This window comes from Hyperoodon ampullatus (assembly GCF_949752795.1).
Source record: "Hyperoodon ampullatus genome assembly, chromosome: 2".
NCBI lineage: Eukaryota > Metazoa > Chordata > Mammalia > Artiodactyla > Ziphiidae > Hyperoodon > Hyperoodon ampullatus.
Window position 1 is genome coordinate 100,818,034 of NC_136915.1, and position 18,354 is coordinate 100,836,387.

The window sequence follows — 18,354 nt, forward strand, 5'->3', positions numbered from 1 at the left end:
CTTAGTTGCTCCGTGGCATGTGGGATCTTCCTGGAGCAAGGTTGGAACCCGTGTCCCCTGCATTGGCAGGCGGATTCTTAACCACCGCGCCACCAGGGAAGCCCTGAGGCATATATTCTTAAGAAAGCATTAGTCTGTAGAGAGGCTCCAAATTATTTCAGGTATCTTTTGGATTCCATCAAAAAGCGTTAGAGGTTTTTCAAACACACAGAGAAAATTATTCTTTCACCCAGTAGAGACAGTGGACAGTTTTCACCGATACTGAATATATAGTGGTTTATACTATGTATAAGTTGAGTTTAATCTGATTGCTTTAGATTTCTTTAATAATGGTTTTCTTTAAAACTGATTTTCTGGTCGTCATTGACATCCATGAGAGAAATATAGGGGATAGTACAATCAAAAGTTATACTGCCAAGGAGGTAGGGTTTGGAAAGGCAGTAGAGGCACTGATTAAAATGAAAGCCCTGGGCTTCCCTGGTGGCGCAGTGGTTGAGAGTCCGCCTGCCGATGCAGGGGACACGAGTTCGTGCCCTGGTACAGGGGGATCCCACATGCCACGGAGTGTCTGGGCCTGTGAGCCGTGGCCGCTGAGCCTGCGCGTCCGGAGCCTGTGCTCCGCAACGGGAGAGGCCACAGCAGTGAGAGACCCGCGTACCAAAAATAATAATAATAAAAAAAAAAAATAAATGAAAGCCCTTAATCTGTAAAAGGAAAATTCCAGAAAGCATGAGATGTACAAGTAAATGATGCTGTGGTAGCCTACTGTACAGATGATATTAGCTTTCTGTTTGTCAGACCAGCCACCTTGGAGTAGAATATGGAGTATCTAACTTAAATTAGAGCAGTCGCATTTCTCCTTAAGTTGAAACACCACAGTAAATAAACATCTTTTCACTCGTGTGAAATTCTGTGTTTGTTGTTCTGTAGCAAGTGTGAATTGGATGACAGTGTCTGCATATAAGATTTTTATGTGGAGTGAATTCATGTTTTTCTCTCTTAACATTTCCCAACACACCCCTCCATTCATGAGTGTCCTTGAGCTGATACCTGGTGCCATATATCTTAGAATAAAGGTTTTAGAACTGTGTGAAAAAGTGACAGTTTGATCTAGCTTTAGTTATATTATGGTGTAAATTAAGCTCTTAAATGAAAGTGGCTAGGTTTTACAGATGGACAGGCACGAAACTAGCCGAGAACAAATTGTTGTGCTGTGATAGAGACATCGTTCAAAACTGCATGCATCTGTCAACTGCCCGTGGTGGTACAGTGAGATAAAGTGGTCTGTAATGTTTCTCTAGTGTATCCCTATTGCTAGCCATATTGTAATGTGTAATGCATCTCTTGGGCAGACAGCTTGTGTGGGCTAGATTCCACCTCAGTCTTGAAAAGATGCCAGATAGCAGCAGGGTGAATTTTTAAGCCTATTTAAATATTTAGACTCATGACTAATTTGAGTAAAATCTCTGCTGTATCTAATAAACTACTCACTAGAAGTGAGATGGAATTTCAAGTTTTTGACTTCCTCACTTATTAGCTGTGTGACCTTGGATTGACAAATTATTAATCTCTGTTTCTATGTCTGGAAAGTGAGGATTGTAAAAGTAGTTGCCTCATAAAGTTGTTTGTGGATTTAGGCAGATTTATATGTGTAAAGTGCATAGAAGAGTGCCTGGCACTTAATAAATGTTAGCTGCTGCCGCCACCACCACCATAATCATTAATGTAACTTGGAGTGAGATGAATTTCCCTTCCCTGAAGCTAGATTGCTTTTTTTGCTTTTAAGGAAGACTACATCTCTATCAAGGATGTGGTCAACCCCAATTCTAATACAGAGCTCACTGTCTTGACTTGTGAAATCTAATCCATCTTCAAGTTTATCTACAGCTAAAGTGTAATATATTATATATTATATAAAGTATATATTACTTTAAAAGTATATATTACTTTATATTATGTTACTTTAAAAGTATATATTTCTTTCAAAAGTATGTAAAGCATACTGCATTATAATAAAGTGTAACATAATCACTAGAAGGGATAAAGAAACTATAATATCTCTGTGGAATGATCTACAAGACGTGTTGTTAAGTGAAAAAACCAAGGGGCAAAATAATGTGTAAATTATTCTACCATTTGTGTAAAACTTTTCTGGTACATGCATAAAGTATCTGACAGGCTGTAAAAGAAGTGGTATATTTTCACTTGTTGCTGTTGGGGAGGGAAATTGGATGGCTGGAGACAAGGGTGGGAGACTTTTTACTGTATATCCTTTTATACTTTTTGATTATTGAACCATGTGAATGTATTTCCTAGTTAGTAAAAACAAAAACAAAAAACCCTCATAAAAAGGAAAAAGTAAAAGAGCTATTTTGAAATCTACATAAATTTTTATTCATCCTTTATAAACATTTCTTTTTATCTGTACTACTTAAATTCACATTTGATAGGGGTTTTATTTTATTTTTTTATTTTTTTTGTTTTTTATTTTTTTGTTAGTTTCTGCTTTATAACAAAGTGAATCAGTTATACATATACATCTGTTCCCATATCTCTTCCCTCTTGTGTCTCCCTCCCTCCCACCCTCCCTATCCCACCCCTCCAGGCGGTCACAAAACACTGAGCTGATCTCCCTGTGCTATGCGGCTGCTTCCCACTAGCTATCTACCTTACGTTTGGTAGTGTATATATGTCCATGCCTCTCTCTCGCTTTGTCACAGCTTACCCTTCCCCATATCCTCAAGTCCATTCTCAACTAGGTCTGTGTCTTTATTCCTGTTTTACCCCTAGGTTCTTCATGACATTCTTTTTTTTCTTAAATTCCATATATATGTGTTAGCATACGGTCTTTGTCTTTCTCTTTCTGACTTACTTCACTCTGTATGACAGACTCTAGGTCTAGCCACCTCATTACAAATAGCTCAATTTCATTTCTTTTTATGGCTGAGTAATATTCCATTGTATATATGTGCCACATCTTCTTTATCCATTCATCTGATGATGGACACTTAGGTTGTTTCCATCTCCAGGCTATTGTAAATAGAGCTGCAATGAACATTATGGTACATGACTCTTTTTGAATTATGGTTTTCTCAGGGTATATGCCCAGTAGTGGGATTGCTGGGTCATATGGTGGTTCTATTTGTAGTTTTTTAAGGAACCTCCATATTCTTCTCCATAGTGGCTGTACCAATTCACATTCTGATAGGGCTTTTAGATTCCTACTTTTGTTTCTTTTTTTTTTTTTTCCTTTCCTTTAAGTGTGCTTTCCAGGGCTAAGCTAAGAACGATCTCTTATCTTCCATTTAGGGATTTGAGTCATAATCGGTTGTCTAACTGGAACATCAGCTTGGAATCTCAAACATTACAAGAAGTGTAAGTTATTTTTATTTATTTAAACTTACATTAAATTATTTGAGGTGATTTGATGAATTATGAATTTCAGGATGTTTAATGCAAAAATGTCAAAAAATTGAAGGAAAGAAAACTTTAGATTAAAACACGTTTAAAAGCCTAAACTTGTCTTTGGCTTTGTTAGTATCACAAACCCTCTGTGTGTTATGCCATTGCATTGGTGATTTCAAGTTGTAAACTGTGTAGAAATACTGTTCTACTTCCTTGGGGCCTAAAGTAAGATTTTCCCTCTTCAGAGTGAATACATTTTATTTTTTTTTGCCAGAGTTTCAGCCAGTGAAACTCTGTATTGTGTAAATTTTTTTTTTTTTTAATGTTTTGACTTGTTTAAGGTGGAAGCATCATGTCTGAAGTAGGTTTATATGAAATACAATATTTTTGGTATCACCTGGAATATGGTAGTTAATATAATTCAGTTTTCCTTTTCATTGAAGTTTTTCCTTTAGTACTGAGATGTATTATTATGTAGTTTCTGGAGAGAAGTTTCTAAAATATTATTAATATCAGTTATTGCATTGTGGTATTCCCAGAGGCACAACTGTTGAGGCCTGTTTACCTCTATACTAAACACCCTCAGAATCCTCAGATGAATTTTTCTTTTGAATTTCTTTCTGACAAGGGGTACTTTGTGCTCTCATTGTCTCTGCATTCTCTCCTTCCCTGCCTCAAATTGGCTGCCCCTAATCTGCTGTGGACTGAATGAACAATTGACAAGCTTATTAGCTGAAAGAGTAGGTCCTGAGGAAAGGAAAATGCTCAGTGGGAAGTGCATGGCTTTATTATTTATTACATGGACTTTGTAACTTCAGTTGGTTACTTGGAGGCCTTTTACTTCTGGCTTCTTTTCTGTATTCTAGATTGTTGAGGTTATTCAGTGATTGAAAAACAGGTTGGTGAAATGTGATTGCATTAGATTTGCTACTAAAACAATTGAGATAATCTGTTAGGTCTGTGGTCTCAAGCAACTTTCCCTAACTTTGAGTAACAAAAAAATATGTGTGTGTGTGTGTATTTTAAAAATTTATTTAATTAACTTATATATAAATTTATTTTATTTATTACGAATAAATATATATATAGAGATATGAATTATTCTTTCTTTGTTTAAGAAGGACTTAAATTAGCTGTCATAAAAGTAACCATTCAAAGAACCTTGCTGGGATTAAAAATATTTAATGTGCAAAGTATTTCCTAACCTTTCTAATATTGGTATCAAATCATAGATCTATACCATGAAAACATTTTTTTATTAAAATCTCTAATTTCTCAGTAGAAAATATTTAGTCTAACTCATTCTGGGTCATAGACTTTTTTCAAATTTGTCATTCATCCTAAAGAATATGTACTAGCCAGAAACTAGAACTCGAGGTAGCATTTCCCTCACTAAATTTTTTAATCTATTTTTTCCCCCTATTCAGGAAAATGAATTATAATGAGCTAACTGAAATCCCATATTTTGGAGAACCAACCACTAATATTACTCTTCTCTCATTGTAAGTAAATATAATTTCAGGTCTTTTACTTAAATTATGCATAGTACACAGATTTTTGTTTTTGTTTTAGGTACCCTTGTTGTTGATCCTAATTATTTAACATTTTTGTGGTTTACGGTGGATCACTGGCAATATCTTCAATATAATCTTTGTTTTATAGAGTCCATAATATAATCCCAGAAATAAATGCAGAAGCGTTCCAGTTTTACCCTGCTCTCGAGAGTTTAGATCTCAGCTCAAATATAATATCAGAAGTCAAGACATCTTCATTTCCTCGAATGCAGCTTAAATACCTGTAAGTAAAATAGAGTTTAAACTAGATTTAATTTGAAGTGCATGTTTATTTTTCATTGATATTTATCTTCCCAGATATGTCTTATTTATTGTGATTTTGATATGCTTATTTGAAACAAACCTAGGTTAGATTTGTTTTTTTTTCTGCCCTTAAAGAGTACACTATTTTCAGAAAATATTAAGTATCCAGGGTAATTTTTGAGATTTAATTCTGGATTGTGTTTTACTAACAGTTATGTAAAAGGTAGATGGGAGTAGTTTGTTAAACAGTGCTTAACCTGTGTAATGGTGGTGATAATTAGCATGAGTGCTAGTGTTTTACAGTTTACAAAGCATATTCACGCATACTGTTTCAACCCAAATGAAGTAGGTATTATCCTTATTTTGTACTTGAAGAAACAAAGCAGTTAAATGATTTGTAAAGTTGCATACGGTTGCTAAGTGGTAGAGCTGGGGTTCTGTCATAGACTTGAGGCAGCTTTACAGTGGTAGAATGTTTAGTTTCACTGAATTTTTTTTTGTTGTTATCTTGTTCATTTTAGAAATTTGAGCAATAATAGGATAACCATCTTGGAGGCTGGTTGCTTCGATAATTTGTCAAGTTCCTTATTAGTGGTAAAGTTAAACAGGAACAGAATTAGCATGATTCCACCCAAGATCTTCAAGCTACCTCACCTCCAATTCTTGTGAGTAACTAAATAGATGGATTATAAGAAGATTGTTTTTTCTAATAGTGTCTGTTTCTTTTTATTATTATTAGGGCAAATCAGCAAACCAATTTTCTGACTGTAAAACTATTTTTGTTAAAGGGAACTTAAAAGAAACAGGATTAAAGTTGTGGAAGGTCTCACATTCCAAGGTCTAGACTCCTTAAGATCTTTGAAAATGCAGCGGAATGGAATTAGCAAACTCAAGGATGGAGCTTTTTTTGGCTTGAATAACATGGAAGAATTGTAAGTACTATGAACTAGAATAGGAGATTGTTAGGAAGGGAGTCGGGGGCTTTTTAGTGCCGAACAGCTAGGATTGTAGCTTTAATTATAACAAAGTACTTTAGCTCTTCCTCCCTTCTCTTATGTGAAATAAATTAAGATTTAAGCTTTGTTATCTAACTGGTATTTTTGTCATCATTCTTCCAAACATTTCATCTGAAAAGTTTATTCCCTTAATGTTTGGCTGATAAAAATTATTAGGATTTATCCAGAACAGGTATACTATATCTCTTGGTGAGTTGATTTTATAGATATGATATTTTAGACAGTCTTACAGGCTTCTTGCACTAAATCTTAAGAAACATGTACATATTTATGAATAGAATTTGTCTGCTCACTTGGGTTGAGCAAAGGTATATGCCTCTCTGTGCAAGACTTAATGAAGATTTTTGGAATCTTCTCATTGCATGCCTTGTTGGTTTTTTTTTTTTTCTTAAAGATTTAATTTTGTTTATTTTAGGCTGCGTTAGGTCTTTGTTGCTGCACGCGGGCTTCCTCTAGTTGTGGCGAACGGGGGCTACTCTTCGTTGCAGTGTGCAGGCTTCTCATTGTGGTGGCTTCTCTTATTGTGGAGCATGGGCTCTAGGCATGTGGTCTTCAGTAGTTGTGGTGCGCAGGCTCAGTAGTTGTGGCTCACAGGCTCTAGAGCACAGGCTCAGTATTTGTGGTGCACGGGCGTATTTGCTCTGCGGCATGTGGGATCTTCCTGGACCAGGGCTCGAACCCGTGTCCCCTGCATTGGCAGGCGGATTCTTAACCACTGTGCCACCAGGGAAGTCCTGCATGCCTTGTTTTGAAACATATTTCCTCCTTTCTTTCTCTAATTCTGCAGAGAACTGGAGCATAATAACCTTACAGAAGTGAACAAGGGGTGGTTGTATGGCTTGCGAATGTTACAACAGCTCTATGTGAGCCAGAATGCTGTTGAAAGAATCAGCCCTGATGCATGGGAGTTCTGCCAAAGACTGTCTGAACTGTAAGTGTGAGATGGCATTTCAGTGGAAGCTGTGAGACTAGAGCGGATTGAATAAGTCATTCCCATGGCCAGTAATGAGATCTAATATCCCTCTTTGTTAGAAGTTTGAAAGCCCTAAATTTATCATGTAGATAGAATAAGAATATGAAAGTTGAACTAGAAGAGAGTGAATTTTTTACCTTCCATGTTTCCTGTTTTTAGTGATTTGTCCTATAACCAGTTGACCCGCCTGGATGAATCTGCCTTTGTGGGTCTGAGCTTACTGGAGAGATTGAATTTAGGGGACAACAGAGTCACTCACATTGCTGATGGTGTATTTAGGTTTCTTTCTAATCTTCAGACACTGTAAGTATATCTGTCCTTTTTGGGGATTTTTTTTTTTACTAATTTTTTTAAAGCACTAAAGCAAAACAACTAATCAGTGTACATATTATGTATGTTAATATTTTGCAGTTCTTCTCTCCTATGCCTTGGGGCAAGACAGTCTTGCTTATCTCTATCCCTATATGTAAATTTTATGTATCTCTAGCCATTGCAGTTTGTACTTTAATTCTGAGTTAACTAAACAGCAAAGCATCTCTTATTGTGCCAGTTACTGTGGAATAAAACACAGTTGCTAGTGTCAGGAATGCACATTTTCTTACTCCTCTGACCTTGAACTACTAGTAGTGTACCAGATCTACCACTTCTCATTCAAAAGGATGCAGGACATGTAGTGGGAACAGCTCTGGCAGGAGACCTCTTCACTTTTACCAGTTTGCTGCATGACTTTGGACAGAAAAAACTAACATTTATTAATGATCTGATATGTGCCAGGTGCATTCAGAGTACTGGGATATTATTGCTCTTTTCCATATTGAGAGACTGAGGTTCAGAGAGATTAAATGATTTGTTTAAAGTCATATACCTTGTAAATGTTTGGGCCAGGATTAGAACCCAGGTCTTTTCCCAGGTCTTTTTTATACTAAAGCTCATGTACTTTTTTTAAAAAAAGAAATTTATGTATTTATTTATTTATTATTTATGTATTTTTGGCTGTGTTGGGTCTTTGTTGCTGCGTGCGGGCTTTCTCTAGTTGCGGCGAGCGGGGGCTACTCTTTGTTGCGGTGCACGGGCTCCTCATTGTGGTGACTTCTCTTGTTGCGGAGCATGGGCTCTAGGCATGTGGGCTTCCATAGTTGTGGCATGTGGGCTCAGTAGTTGCAGTGCACAGGCTCTAGAGCGTAGGTTCAGTAGTTGTGGTGCACAGGCTTAGTTGCTCCACAGCATGTGGGATCTTCCCGGACCAGGGCTCGAACCCGTGTCCCCTGCATTGGCAGGCGGATGCTTAACCACCGCGCCAGCAGGGAAGTCCCTCATGTGCTTTTCATTTTACTGTTAGAAGAACAAAATCACTTAGCCTTTCCTGGGTTTTTTTTTTAATGCCCAGTGAAGGATGGATATAGGATTAGATGGTTGCAAAAGGCAGTTTCAACTCTAAACTTCTGTTGTTCTGTAAGTTGAATGTTTTACCCTGATCATGGAATATAATTGAATGAAGAGGTATTTTAATGAAATATAGTAATCTCAAACATAGAGCAGAATAAGAGAAAAAGAGTAATTAGTAGAATTTGTAGATTCTTAAGGTTCCTGAATAGGGGACTTTTTGGTCATCAGGTTTAGTTGATAAATGGTCTCAGAAAAGAGGCAGGTTCCCAACTTCGGGACCTAACCATAAGTGACAAAGTAAGCATGATAATTTTGTGAAGGTGTCTATGCATGCACAAGTGTGTGTTTGATGTCTTTTTTTCTTTTTTTTTAACTTAATGAAATAGTCCTCCTTTAGATTTGGCCTTGAAAAAGTAAAAGTGATTTCCTTTTTTTTAAAAAAATTTTTCTCTTTTCTACGTTATCAAAGGTTAAATTAGATCAATGCAAACTCAGGAATTTATATTAGATGCAGCTGTAGTCTTTTGGCAGTGCATGGGATGGCAGACAGGTTCTTTTAGTACACCACTGATTATTACTTTTAGTATTAAAGTTTAGGAAAGTAATTGCAGACGTAAATGATTATCTAATGCTACAAAGATAGTTAAGGCAGAATTAGGAACAGATCTGAGATATTCCGGCTTTAGACCAATGCTCTTGCCAGAGTAGATATACTTCTTACTCCCTTTGGTGAGTGAGTTCTATTTATGCTGTTCTGTGGAGGAGAGGGAAAAGTCCTGCAGAGTTGAGACATCAGTTGTTTCAGTGTTTATTCTTTAGTAAAATAAAATGATCTTTCTTAGCTTTCACTTCAGGTAAAGACATAGCTAAATGGGAAGAGTGATCACCTGTCTCCTTACTGTTATTCACATAACTTTACATACGCCTTTTTTTTTTTTTTTTTTTTTTGTGGTACGTGGGCCTCTCACTGTTGTGGCCTCTCCTGTTGCGGAGCACAGGCTCCGGACGTGCAGGCCCAGCAGCCATGGCTCATGGGCCCAGCTGCTCTGCGGCATGTGGGATCTTCCCAGACGGGCGCACGAACCCGTGTCCCCTGCATCGGCAGGCGGACTCTCAACCACTGTGCCACCAGGGAAGCCCTATATATGTCTTATAAAGCAAAAAACTTTGTGCTTTATTATGAGATGACTTAAGGAAGCAAAAGCGATTAAATATCTTTAAGTGGTATTTCTTCCATCATGACATGGTGTGGTGCAATTGCATTTTGTCTGAGAATGGAACAGTGGATTTTAAAAGATCCATACTTTTCCTTTTAAAGAAAACAGAGTGATCACTCTAGCACATGGGTATATCATTCTTACTTCCCAGGGGGCATGTTTAATTGCTGTTGAGCTGTGAAGTTCTGTACTGACATTACTTTTTATCAGCCATTTTAGATTTAAGGGCTCAGGGGAAGGCTTGGATCACCCCAAAATCCCATTCGTCTGAAATAAGATTTGTAAGCCATACCCCCTGCATCTTGAAATCCTCCTGCTCTTTGTAGGGCCCTGACTATAATTTTTAATATGCTAACACAATTATGGGCTATTAGCTAGTAAGATTAATACTCTTAGCAGGTTGCTTAATTTATTTATCAAGGTCGGCTTAATTCTTAGCTTTCGAGAATTAGTTCTTACATGCTCATGTCAGGTATTCTTTAAAAAGAAGAGTTGAGTGTTTATCATAAATAACTTAACCTTTACTGTAAGGATCAAAATTAAAATTAGCATTGCTATGTCAGGATGATGCCTGATGGTGTAATGGTCATGTTGACTAACATAACCTGCCTATCCCTGACATTTTCGTAGAAACTTAAGAAACAATGAAATTGCGTGGGCCATAGAAGATGCTAGTGAAGCCTTTGCTGGACTCACAAGTCTCACTAAATTGTATGTACTTATGATATTTATGTATGTCTATGAAGGTATATTTTAAAGAACCAATTGTAAATGTGATTGGATTGTGTCTATTTGCTGTGGCTAGAAAGTCTGAGCCTTCTGATTCACCCACTAAAGGAAGAAGCTTTGTTGTTTATTAAGGTTTTTGTTTTTTGGTTTGTTTTTCATTTTGTTTCTTTGTGGTGGGGCACTTTCTGAAAGAACATTCCTAGTGTCACTTAAAGAGAAGTTATTTATGGAACTAGAATTTTGATTTAAGTAAAAGAAATGCACTGAAACCAGAATTGAACCATGATCTGTTTAATCATGTGAGATTTATGGGTAATTTAACAAGAGAGGATTCTCTCAAGTAAGATTTTAGGTCTTCTCCCATAAGAATGTCTCCCAGGCTTCACACTTGTCTGAGTTTCTTTGACCGGATGATCTTTTGCTGAGAAGTGAGAAACTGGGAATGTAATCCAGTTTATTATATGAAAACTACAGGTGTATCTGTGGTCAGGATGGTTGTTTATAGATACCTCACTGAGCGCTGACATCTTAATAGACACATTTATTCTGTGCTTCACACTGGTTAATAATGAAGGTTCACAACTTTCTTAAAAATGCATGTTAAACTTATTTTCACTTGTTATAGGTAAATGTTTATTTTAATGAATTTAATTTTGTTTGGTGGAGAGCTTTATTAGAAAGGTCTGTTTGTATTTCAGAATCTTACAAGGAAATCAGATTAAGTCAATTACAAAGAAAGCATTCATTGGTCTTGAATCCCTTGAGCATCTGTAAGTATTTTTCAGCCATTTTGCTCAGTATATAAATAATCTTTGCTCTTAGCAGAGGTTTTCATGACCATTTAAAGTGTTTATATAACTTAATTGTAGAAATGGTGACTGGTAATGTTTCATTTCTCTTCATTTCAGAGATTTGAACAACAATGCTATAATGTCTATCCAAGAAAATGCTTTTTCCCAGACTCGCTTGAAAGAACTGTACGTAACTTAAGTCTTTTTTGTCACTAATTAGATCATTATCCACGCTTGTGCTTAAAGTGTGATGAATGTGACCCAGATGTTTCCCAAAGCACACAACTCAGGCAGGAAAAAAGAAAGTGTTAACATTCAGTTATTTTAGTGGCTGGATGTAATTTAAAAATAACTCAACATTGAAAAGTCCAGAGTGTGTGGCTCCAAGACCTTCTGTTTTTTTCCTGTATTGCTGATGCATATAGTTAAAGAGACCTTAGCAATGCTGCTTATGCTTTATGTTTACCCTACTGTTCCTTTTTTATTCCCCTCTTCCTTTTTGGACTATTGGAGACATGTGTTCTCTTGGGGTGAGTTACAATTAAGGTATTATGTAATTTTTGGAGGTGATCTAGCACTTTCAGTATAATGGTCACAGAGGATGTCTCTAATCTGCTCGAACTACTGAAATGTTCCAAAACTGTTGAATAGTTATGATAGAAAAATACATATCATTTTAACATTTTTCATTCATGATTTTTAAAAAATTGTTCTTATTTCCCAGGGGGGATTTCCCAGGGGTGGGGTGGTTAGTTGGGCGTTGCTCTTAATTTTAAACTCTGGTGATTTGGATATTGAGGCACTGGTAAGAATCAACGGGCTATATCAACTTATCTTGCCTTGCCTGAAGGCTATTCAAAGGGAGGTCTGTGGCCAGAGCTGATTCATGACGAGAGAAGGATAGAAATTCAGAACAAGCTTTTTAGAAACTTACAGAACAGTTTGACCTTACTGTGACACTTCTGTTGAATTTTATAAAAGCATTGATCTATAACAGATTGGTAATTTAAAAAACTGGTCCTTCTCCACATATAGTTTGAGATGCACTGGAAGTATGTGAGTTCAAATTGCCTAGGTTTAGATTCTTGCCCCGTTCTTTACAACTGTGTGTTTAGCCTAGGACTCAGTTTCCCTTCTCAATATGGGAACAGCACCACCCTCAGGCTTATGTGAAGATAAAATGAGATAATTTGTTTATGGAAGAAATGTTTATTGTCATCTGCTATGTAAGGTACTGTTCTAAATGCTAAAAACTCAGTAGTGAACAAGACAAAGTCTCTGTCCTCATAGCGTATTACAATAAATTCTATTAGGAAGATAAATAGTAAACCAGTAGGTATATAATATCTCATCAGATAATAAATGTTCTGAAGAAAAAGCTGGGTCAAAGGTGTACAGCGTGACAAGGATTGCTATTTTGAAGTAGTGAGGGAAGGCTCTTCTGAAGATAACAGCCTTTGAGCCAGGCCCTTAGTGAGATGAAATGGCAAACCATTTTATACTGGGCGAAGGGCATTCCAGGCACAGGGAAGAACAAGTGAAAAGGCCCTGAGGAAGGAGCTTGCTTTTTGTGCTTGAAGAACAGCAGAGACACTGGTGCGGCTGGAAGACAAGAGCAAGGGGAAGAATGGTAGGAGATGAGGTCAGAGACATAAGCAGGCCTGATCATGTAGGGCCTAATAGGCCATGAGGAGTTAGGACTTCTTTCCCCCTAAGTGCATTAGAAAGCTTTTGAGGGTTTTGAGATGATGCTCCACACAGAGCCTGGCATATAGTAAAAGGTGAATAACTAAGATAATAACAAAAGTTAAAATGTTATGGAGATCATCTTTTGTTATTTTCTGCCAGATTTTTTTTAAAATAAATTTATTTATTTATTTTTGGCTGCATTGGGTCTTTATTGCTGCACACAGGCTTTTCTCTAGTTGCGTCCAGTGGCGGCTACTCTTTGTTGCGGTGGGCGGGCTTCTCAATGCAGTAGCTTCTCTTGTTGTGGAGCACGGGCTCTAGGCACACGGGCTTCAGTAGTTGTGGCTTGCGGGCTCTAGAGTGCAGGCTCAGTAGTCATGGGTCATAGGCTAATTGCTCCGCGGCATGTGGAATCTTCCCGGACCAGGGCTCGAACCTCTGTCCCCTGCATTGGCAGGTGGATTCTTAACCACTGCACCACCAGGGAAGTCGTCTGCCCGATTTTTAAAGTGGCTTGCTTATTTATTTATTTATTTTGTCTCTTGAGATATTTTGAGTTATTTCTCCTAAGGCTTACTTTAACTTGAAAAGGCACAACTTACTGCATATCAGTATTACCTTTTTTTGGTTGTGATAATCTGAGGGCCAGCAAGAAAGTTTTAACTCCTGTTAAGAGAAATCAGTTTAAAATATAATTTTTATAGTAGGTGAAAGCAAATATCATAGTTTCATTCTTCAGAGAATCATTTGGTGATTTTTTGAGTTGGTTTGAACAAGCTGCTAATGCAGGAACTCTAATGCAGCTTATTTCCTGAGAAGTTTTAGTTGCTCTTGGTTACTTTAAATTTAAGTCATATTTATAATACGGAATTTCACATTAACATTTATTAAAGTATCTCTTAATACTTTTTGGTATCCTTCACAGTGCTTTGCATAAATATTGGGGGGAGGTGGGAGAGTCAAATATGAATTAAAAAAATTTTTCCATTAAAATTATGTAATCATGGTAGAAAATTAGATAGTTAAACCAAGAGGGAGAGAAAGACCCCAAATCCCCAGTACTCAAAAGACAACCACTGTTGATATTTGGTATATATCTATCCATATACTTGGGGAGAGAATGCAGGATATACTCCATTAGGTACAGCAGAGTTCATTAGCATGTGAAGGGTGGAAAGATGCAAAAGAAACAGAAGTGAAGGGAACTAATGTGAATCTTGTGGTATCTGTGGCCAGACACTATGCTAAATGCTTTATTTAAAAAATTTTTTGAGGTAGGTGTTCTTAATCCCATTTTCCGGGAATAGAAACTGAGATTTTGGAGGCATTCAGTATCTTGCCTAAGGTAAGTAGTGGAATTAGGATGTAAGTCCATGTCTCATGAGGTAACTATATTATACCTAAGAAAGCATAAGTTAGACCATATATCATTCCTCTATTCTTAACCTTCCGGTGTCTTCCCAGCACACGTAGGAAAAAAACAACTCAGGTTCTTCCTTAGTTTATAAAGCACTTGCATGGCCTGGTCCTTCTTGCCCATCTCTCTGACCTCATTCCCGTCACTGTCCCCTCACTCTCTATGCTCTGGCTTCAGTGGCCTCCTTGCTTTTCACACTAAGCACACTAAGTGTCTGCCTCAAGGTCTTTGTGCATAGTTTCCTCTGTCTGTGACACTCTTACCTCAGATCTTCATGTGATTTGCTCTCTCGATTCTTTCAGGTCTTCGTCCAAATGCCATCTCTTCAAAGAATCTTTCCCTGACTGCTTTATCTAAACTGGTAGCTGCTGTCTCTATGTCTCTGCCCAGCTTTGTTTTTCTTGACAGGACTTAACTTTCTGACACTATACTTTGCATTTGTTTGTTTATTGCTTGGTTCTAAATACATAAGCTTTGTGAGAGCTGTAGTGCGACAGCCTAGAACAGTGCCTGGCATATAGTAGACTCAGATATTTCTCAGTGGATGAATGCATATAACATAAGAATTCTGAAATGCAAGAGGTAACTTTTGGCCTGCTTAATTAAAATTGCCCTTGATAAAGTATGGCTTTTGGGGTACCCTTAAAGACTGTTTGAGACATCTTTGGAATCAGATCTTAGGTATTTTTGTACCAAACTTTAAAATTACTTGAGGATTTTGGTGATGAATGCAAAGCAGGTTATAATGTTGTCAGAATCACTTGCTTTCCCTACTTCCAAGTGGATGAGACATTTAAGGGTCATTAAAATAAAACACTGACTTTTCACGTATATTTTATAGGCCTATTATAACCACAAACCATTTTTCAGTGGTTCTTAGTTTAGATTGCAGTATACACATTGCCACAGGGCTGAAATGTTTTTAGTCTTGATGAAATAATTTGAAAATAATTATATCCTCTCCACAACAAAGATGTCTCTATGTCCCAATATATATAGTATGCTCTTTCCCAAATTTCTCTGGGAAAAATTTTAAACGTCAAAAGTTTAAAGGACAGTACAATGAACATCCATATGCCATTTACCTGGATTCATCAGTTGTTAACTCTTTGCTAAATTTGTTACCTGTTGCTCTTCCTCCCTCCTTCCTTCTTTCCCTTTCTCTCTCCTGTCTCTCTCCCTCTTTCCACACACACTCATATACATATATACATACACTTATTATTTTGCTTAACCAGTCGAAAGTAAGCTACAGCCATCGTGACACTTCACTCCTAAAATATCTCAGCATGTATTTCCTATGCAGGGTTATTTTCTTATATAACCACAGCACAATTATCACACCTAATGCAATTAACATTGATAAAATAATATTATCTAATATGCAGTCCATGCTCAGATTTCCCTAATGTCCAAAAATGTTCTTTGTGTATATATATTTTCTTAATGAAGGATCATGCTTTACATTTGGTTGTAATGACTCTTTAGTCTCCTTTAATCTAAAATAAATCCTTTATCCTTATTCTCCCCACCCCTTTTATTAGTGTCTTTCATGACACTGTCATATTTGAGGAAACAAGGCTGACAGTCTAAATTTGTTTTTGCATGGTTAGATCCAGGTTAAACATTTTTTTGGCAAGAAAAATGCTTAGGTGTGTAGTAAGCTTTTTTTTTTTTCTCTTAATTTATTTATTTTTGGCTGTGTTGGGTCTTTGTTGCTGCACGTGGGCTTTCTCTAGTTGCAGGGAGCGGGGCCTACTCTTCGCTGCAGTGCGCTGGCTTCTCGTTGCAGTGGCTTCTCTTGGTGTGGAGCACAGGCTCTAGGTGCGTGGGCTTCAGTAGTTGTGGCACATGGGCTTAGTTTCTCTGTGGCATGTGGGATCTTCCTGGACCAGGGCTCGAACCGTGTTCCCTGCATTGGCTGGCAGATTCTTAACCACTGCACCACCAGGGATGTCCCGTGTAGTAAGCTTTTAATGCTGGAGAAACTTGGAATGAAAAGTAAAGGGCACTCCTTTTCCTTTTGTTTCTGCAGAATTCTGAACACAAGCAGTTTGCTCTGTGACTGCCATTTGAAGTGGTTGCTTCAGTGGCTGGTTGATAATAACTTTCAACATTCTGTGAATGTAAGCTGTGCACACCCTGAATGGCTAGCAGGGCAAAGCATCCTGAATGTGGATCTGAAAGATTTTGTCTGTGGTTTGTATTTTTGTTTTAATATTTTGTATATTACGCACTTACTGTCTTAACAACGGAATTAAAAAAATTTTAAATAGAATGCTTTCCCACTAGCATGTCTATTTCCATTTCTTTAGATTCTTCTCTAATATTTTTATATTGTAATTGTAGCTTAAATTTTGTGTTCTTTGACTTAATATATCATAAGCAGTTTTTTTCCTCTGTGTGTTCTTAAATGATCATTTAAAATACTGTCCGTGTAATAGCATCTTTATGAATGTAGGCCTTTCCCTTTTAGGGAGATTATTAACCTTAGAATAAATATCTAGTAGTAAGTTCCTGAACCAAAAAGTGTGAGTTTTTTTTCATGAATTCATTCAAAAGCATGATTTTATATTTAGTAGATCTTGAAAAGTGCTACCAGGTGTTTTCAAACAGGTAGCACTAGTTTATGTTGTCACCAGCAATGTATGATTGTACCAGTTTCATTTGGTTTCTACTTTTTTTTTTTTTTTGCGGTACGCGGGCCTCTCACTGTTGTGGCCTCTCCTGTTGTGGAGCACAGGCTCCGGACGCGCAGGCTCAGTGGCCACGGCTCACGGGCCTAGCCACTCCGTGGCATGTGGGATCTTCCCGGACCGGGGCACGAACCCGTGTCCCCTGCATCGGCAGGCAGACTCTCAAACACTGCGCCACCAGGGAAGCCCGGTTTCTATTTTTGATGCATTTTCCTAAGACAGAAGCAGCAGGGTTTGGGAGTTTTTTGGAGCGGAAGGGGGACAGAGACAAATTGTCATAGACAAGTCTTGATTCTAGCACTTAATTATAATTTCAAGTATACATCTATATTGTTTTTTCTCAATTTGTAAATTTTTCTTTTACATTTACATTTCCTTTAAAGTAACTAATCCTTAGCTTTACACAGTGGAACTTTTAGATTAGTGTATCTGTGTTGTATATCACTAGTAACTCTGATCATTTAGATACGTGTATATTGCCAGATGTATTTCCACAGTCTACTTAAAGATGCTTAGGACATTTGGAGGTTCAGGCACATAAAATACTTAAGTTGTTTTTACAGATTTTAAGGAAGAAAACAAAGAATCTAGTAATGATTAAATTCTGCTTACATTGCCATGAACGCCCTTCTGACTTTACTTAGTTTTAAACATAAGCATACACGATACAATTTATCTTCTTTTTTTAGTTATCACTTTTATGGCACAGTGAAATGTTACCCAGTGAAGACATTGGTTAAGAATTCATATACCTGCTTCTCTGAATCAGTCCAATAATATATTATTATTTATGAATCTATAGTTTATTAGCCAGTCCTAAGCCAGTCTTCATTTGGACATTTGACGTGTTTGGAATTTTTCACTATTTTAGGTGAAAGTTATGCACAAAGTACTTTCCAATAGTATGTTTTATTAATAGGAATACCTATTTTTATATATGTTATATATATATACACACACACACATACACATACACACAAGGGGTAATAGAATTAGAGCTTGTTTTAAAATTCTAATTTAGGTTTCTCCTTTTGTCAGTAACTGGTAATACTTAAGAAGTACATTCAAAGCATAAGTGACAGTAAGGGGTGGTAGAAAGAGTGCTAAGCCCTGAAGTCTGAAAACCTGGGTTCCAGTCCAGGCTTAGCTGCGGACTTACATATCTTAGAGCAAGTCATTTGACCCTTCTGGGCATCATTTTCCTCATCTTAAAACGAG

The 18,354-nt window shown here is 37.1% G+C and overlaps 1 protein-coding gene across 1 annotated transcript in view; it reads left to right on the top strand.

Moving 5' to 3' along the window:
- The window catches only part of LRIG2 (leucine rich repeats and immunoglobulin like domains 2), a gene marked incomplete at its 3' end in the record, with an annotated part of 111,500 nt that overhangs the window by 28,254 nt on the left and 64,892 nt on the right, over positions 1 to 18,354 (top strand). The window contains exons 2-12 of the mRNA XM_079721580.1: positions 3,310 to 3,375; positions 4,833 to 4,907; positions 5,068 to 5,202; positions 5,744 to 5,887; positions 6,011 to 6,154; positions 7,026 to 7,169; positions 7,371 to 7,514; positions 10,445 to 10,525; positions 11,242 to 11,313; positions 11,452 to 11,520; positions 16,476 to 16,639. Coding sequence (XP_079577706.1) covers positions 3,310 to 3,375; positions 4,833 to 4,907; positions 5,068 to 5,202; positions 5,744 to 5,887; positions 6,011 to 6,154; positions 7,026 to 7,169; positions 7,371 to 7,514; positions 10,445 to 10,525; positions 11,242 to 11,313; positions 11,452 to 11,520; positions 16,476 to 16,639 — 1,238 coding nt within the window. The remainder of the gene's footprint in view (positions 1 to 3,309; positions 3,376 to 4,832; positions 4,908 to 5,067; positions 5,203 to 5,743; positions 5,888 to 6,010; positions 6,155 to 7,025; positions 7,170 to 7,370; positions 7,515 to 10,444; positions 10,526 to 11,241; positions 11,314 to 11,451; positions 11,521 to 16,475; positions 16,640 to 18,354) is intronic.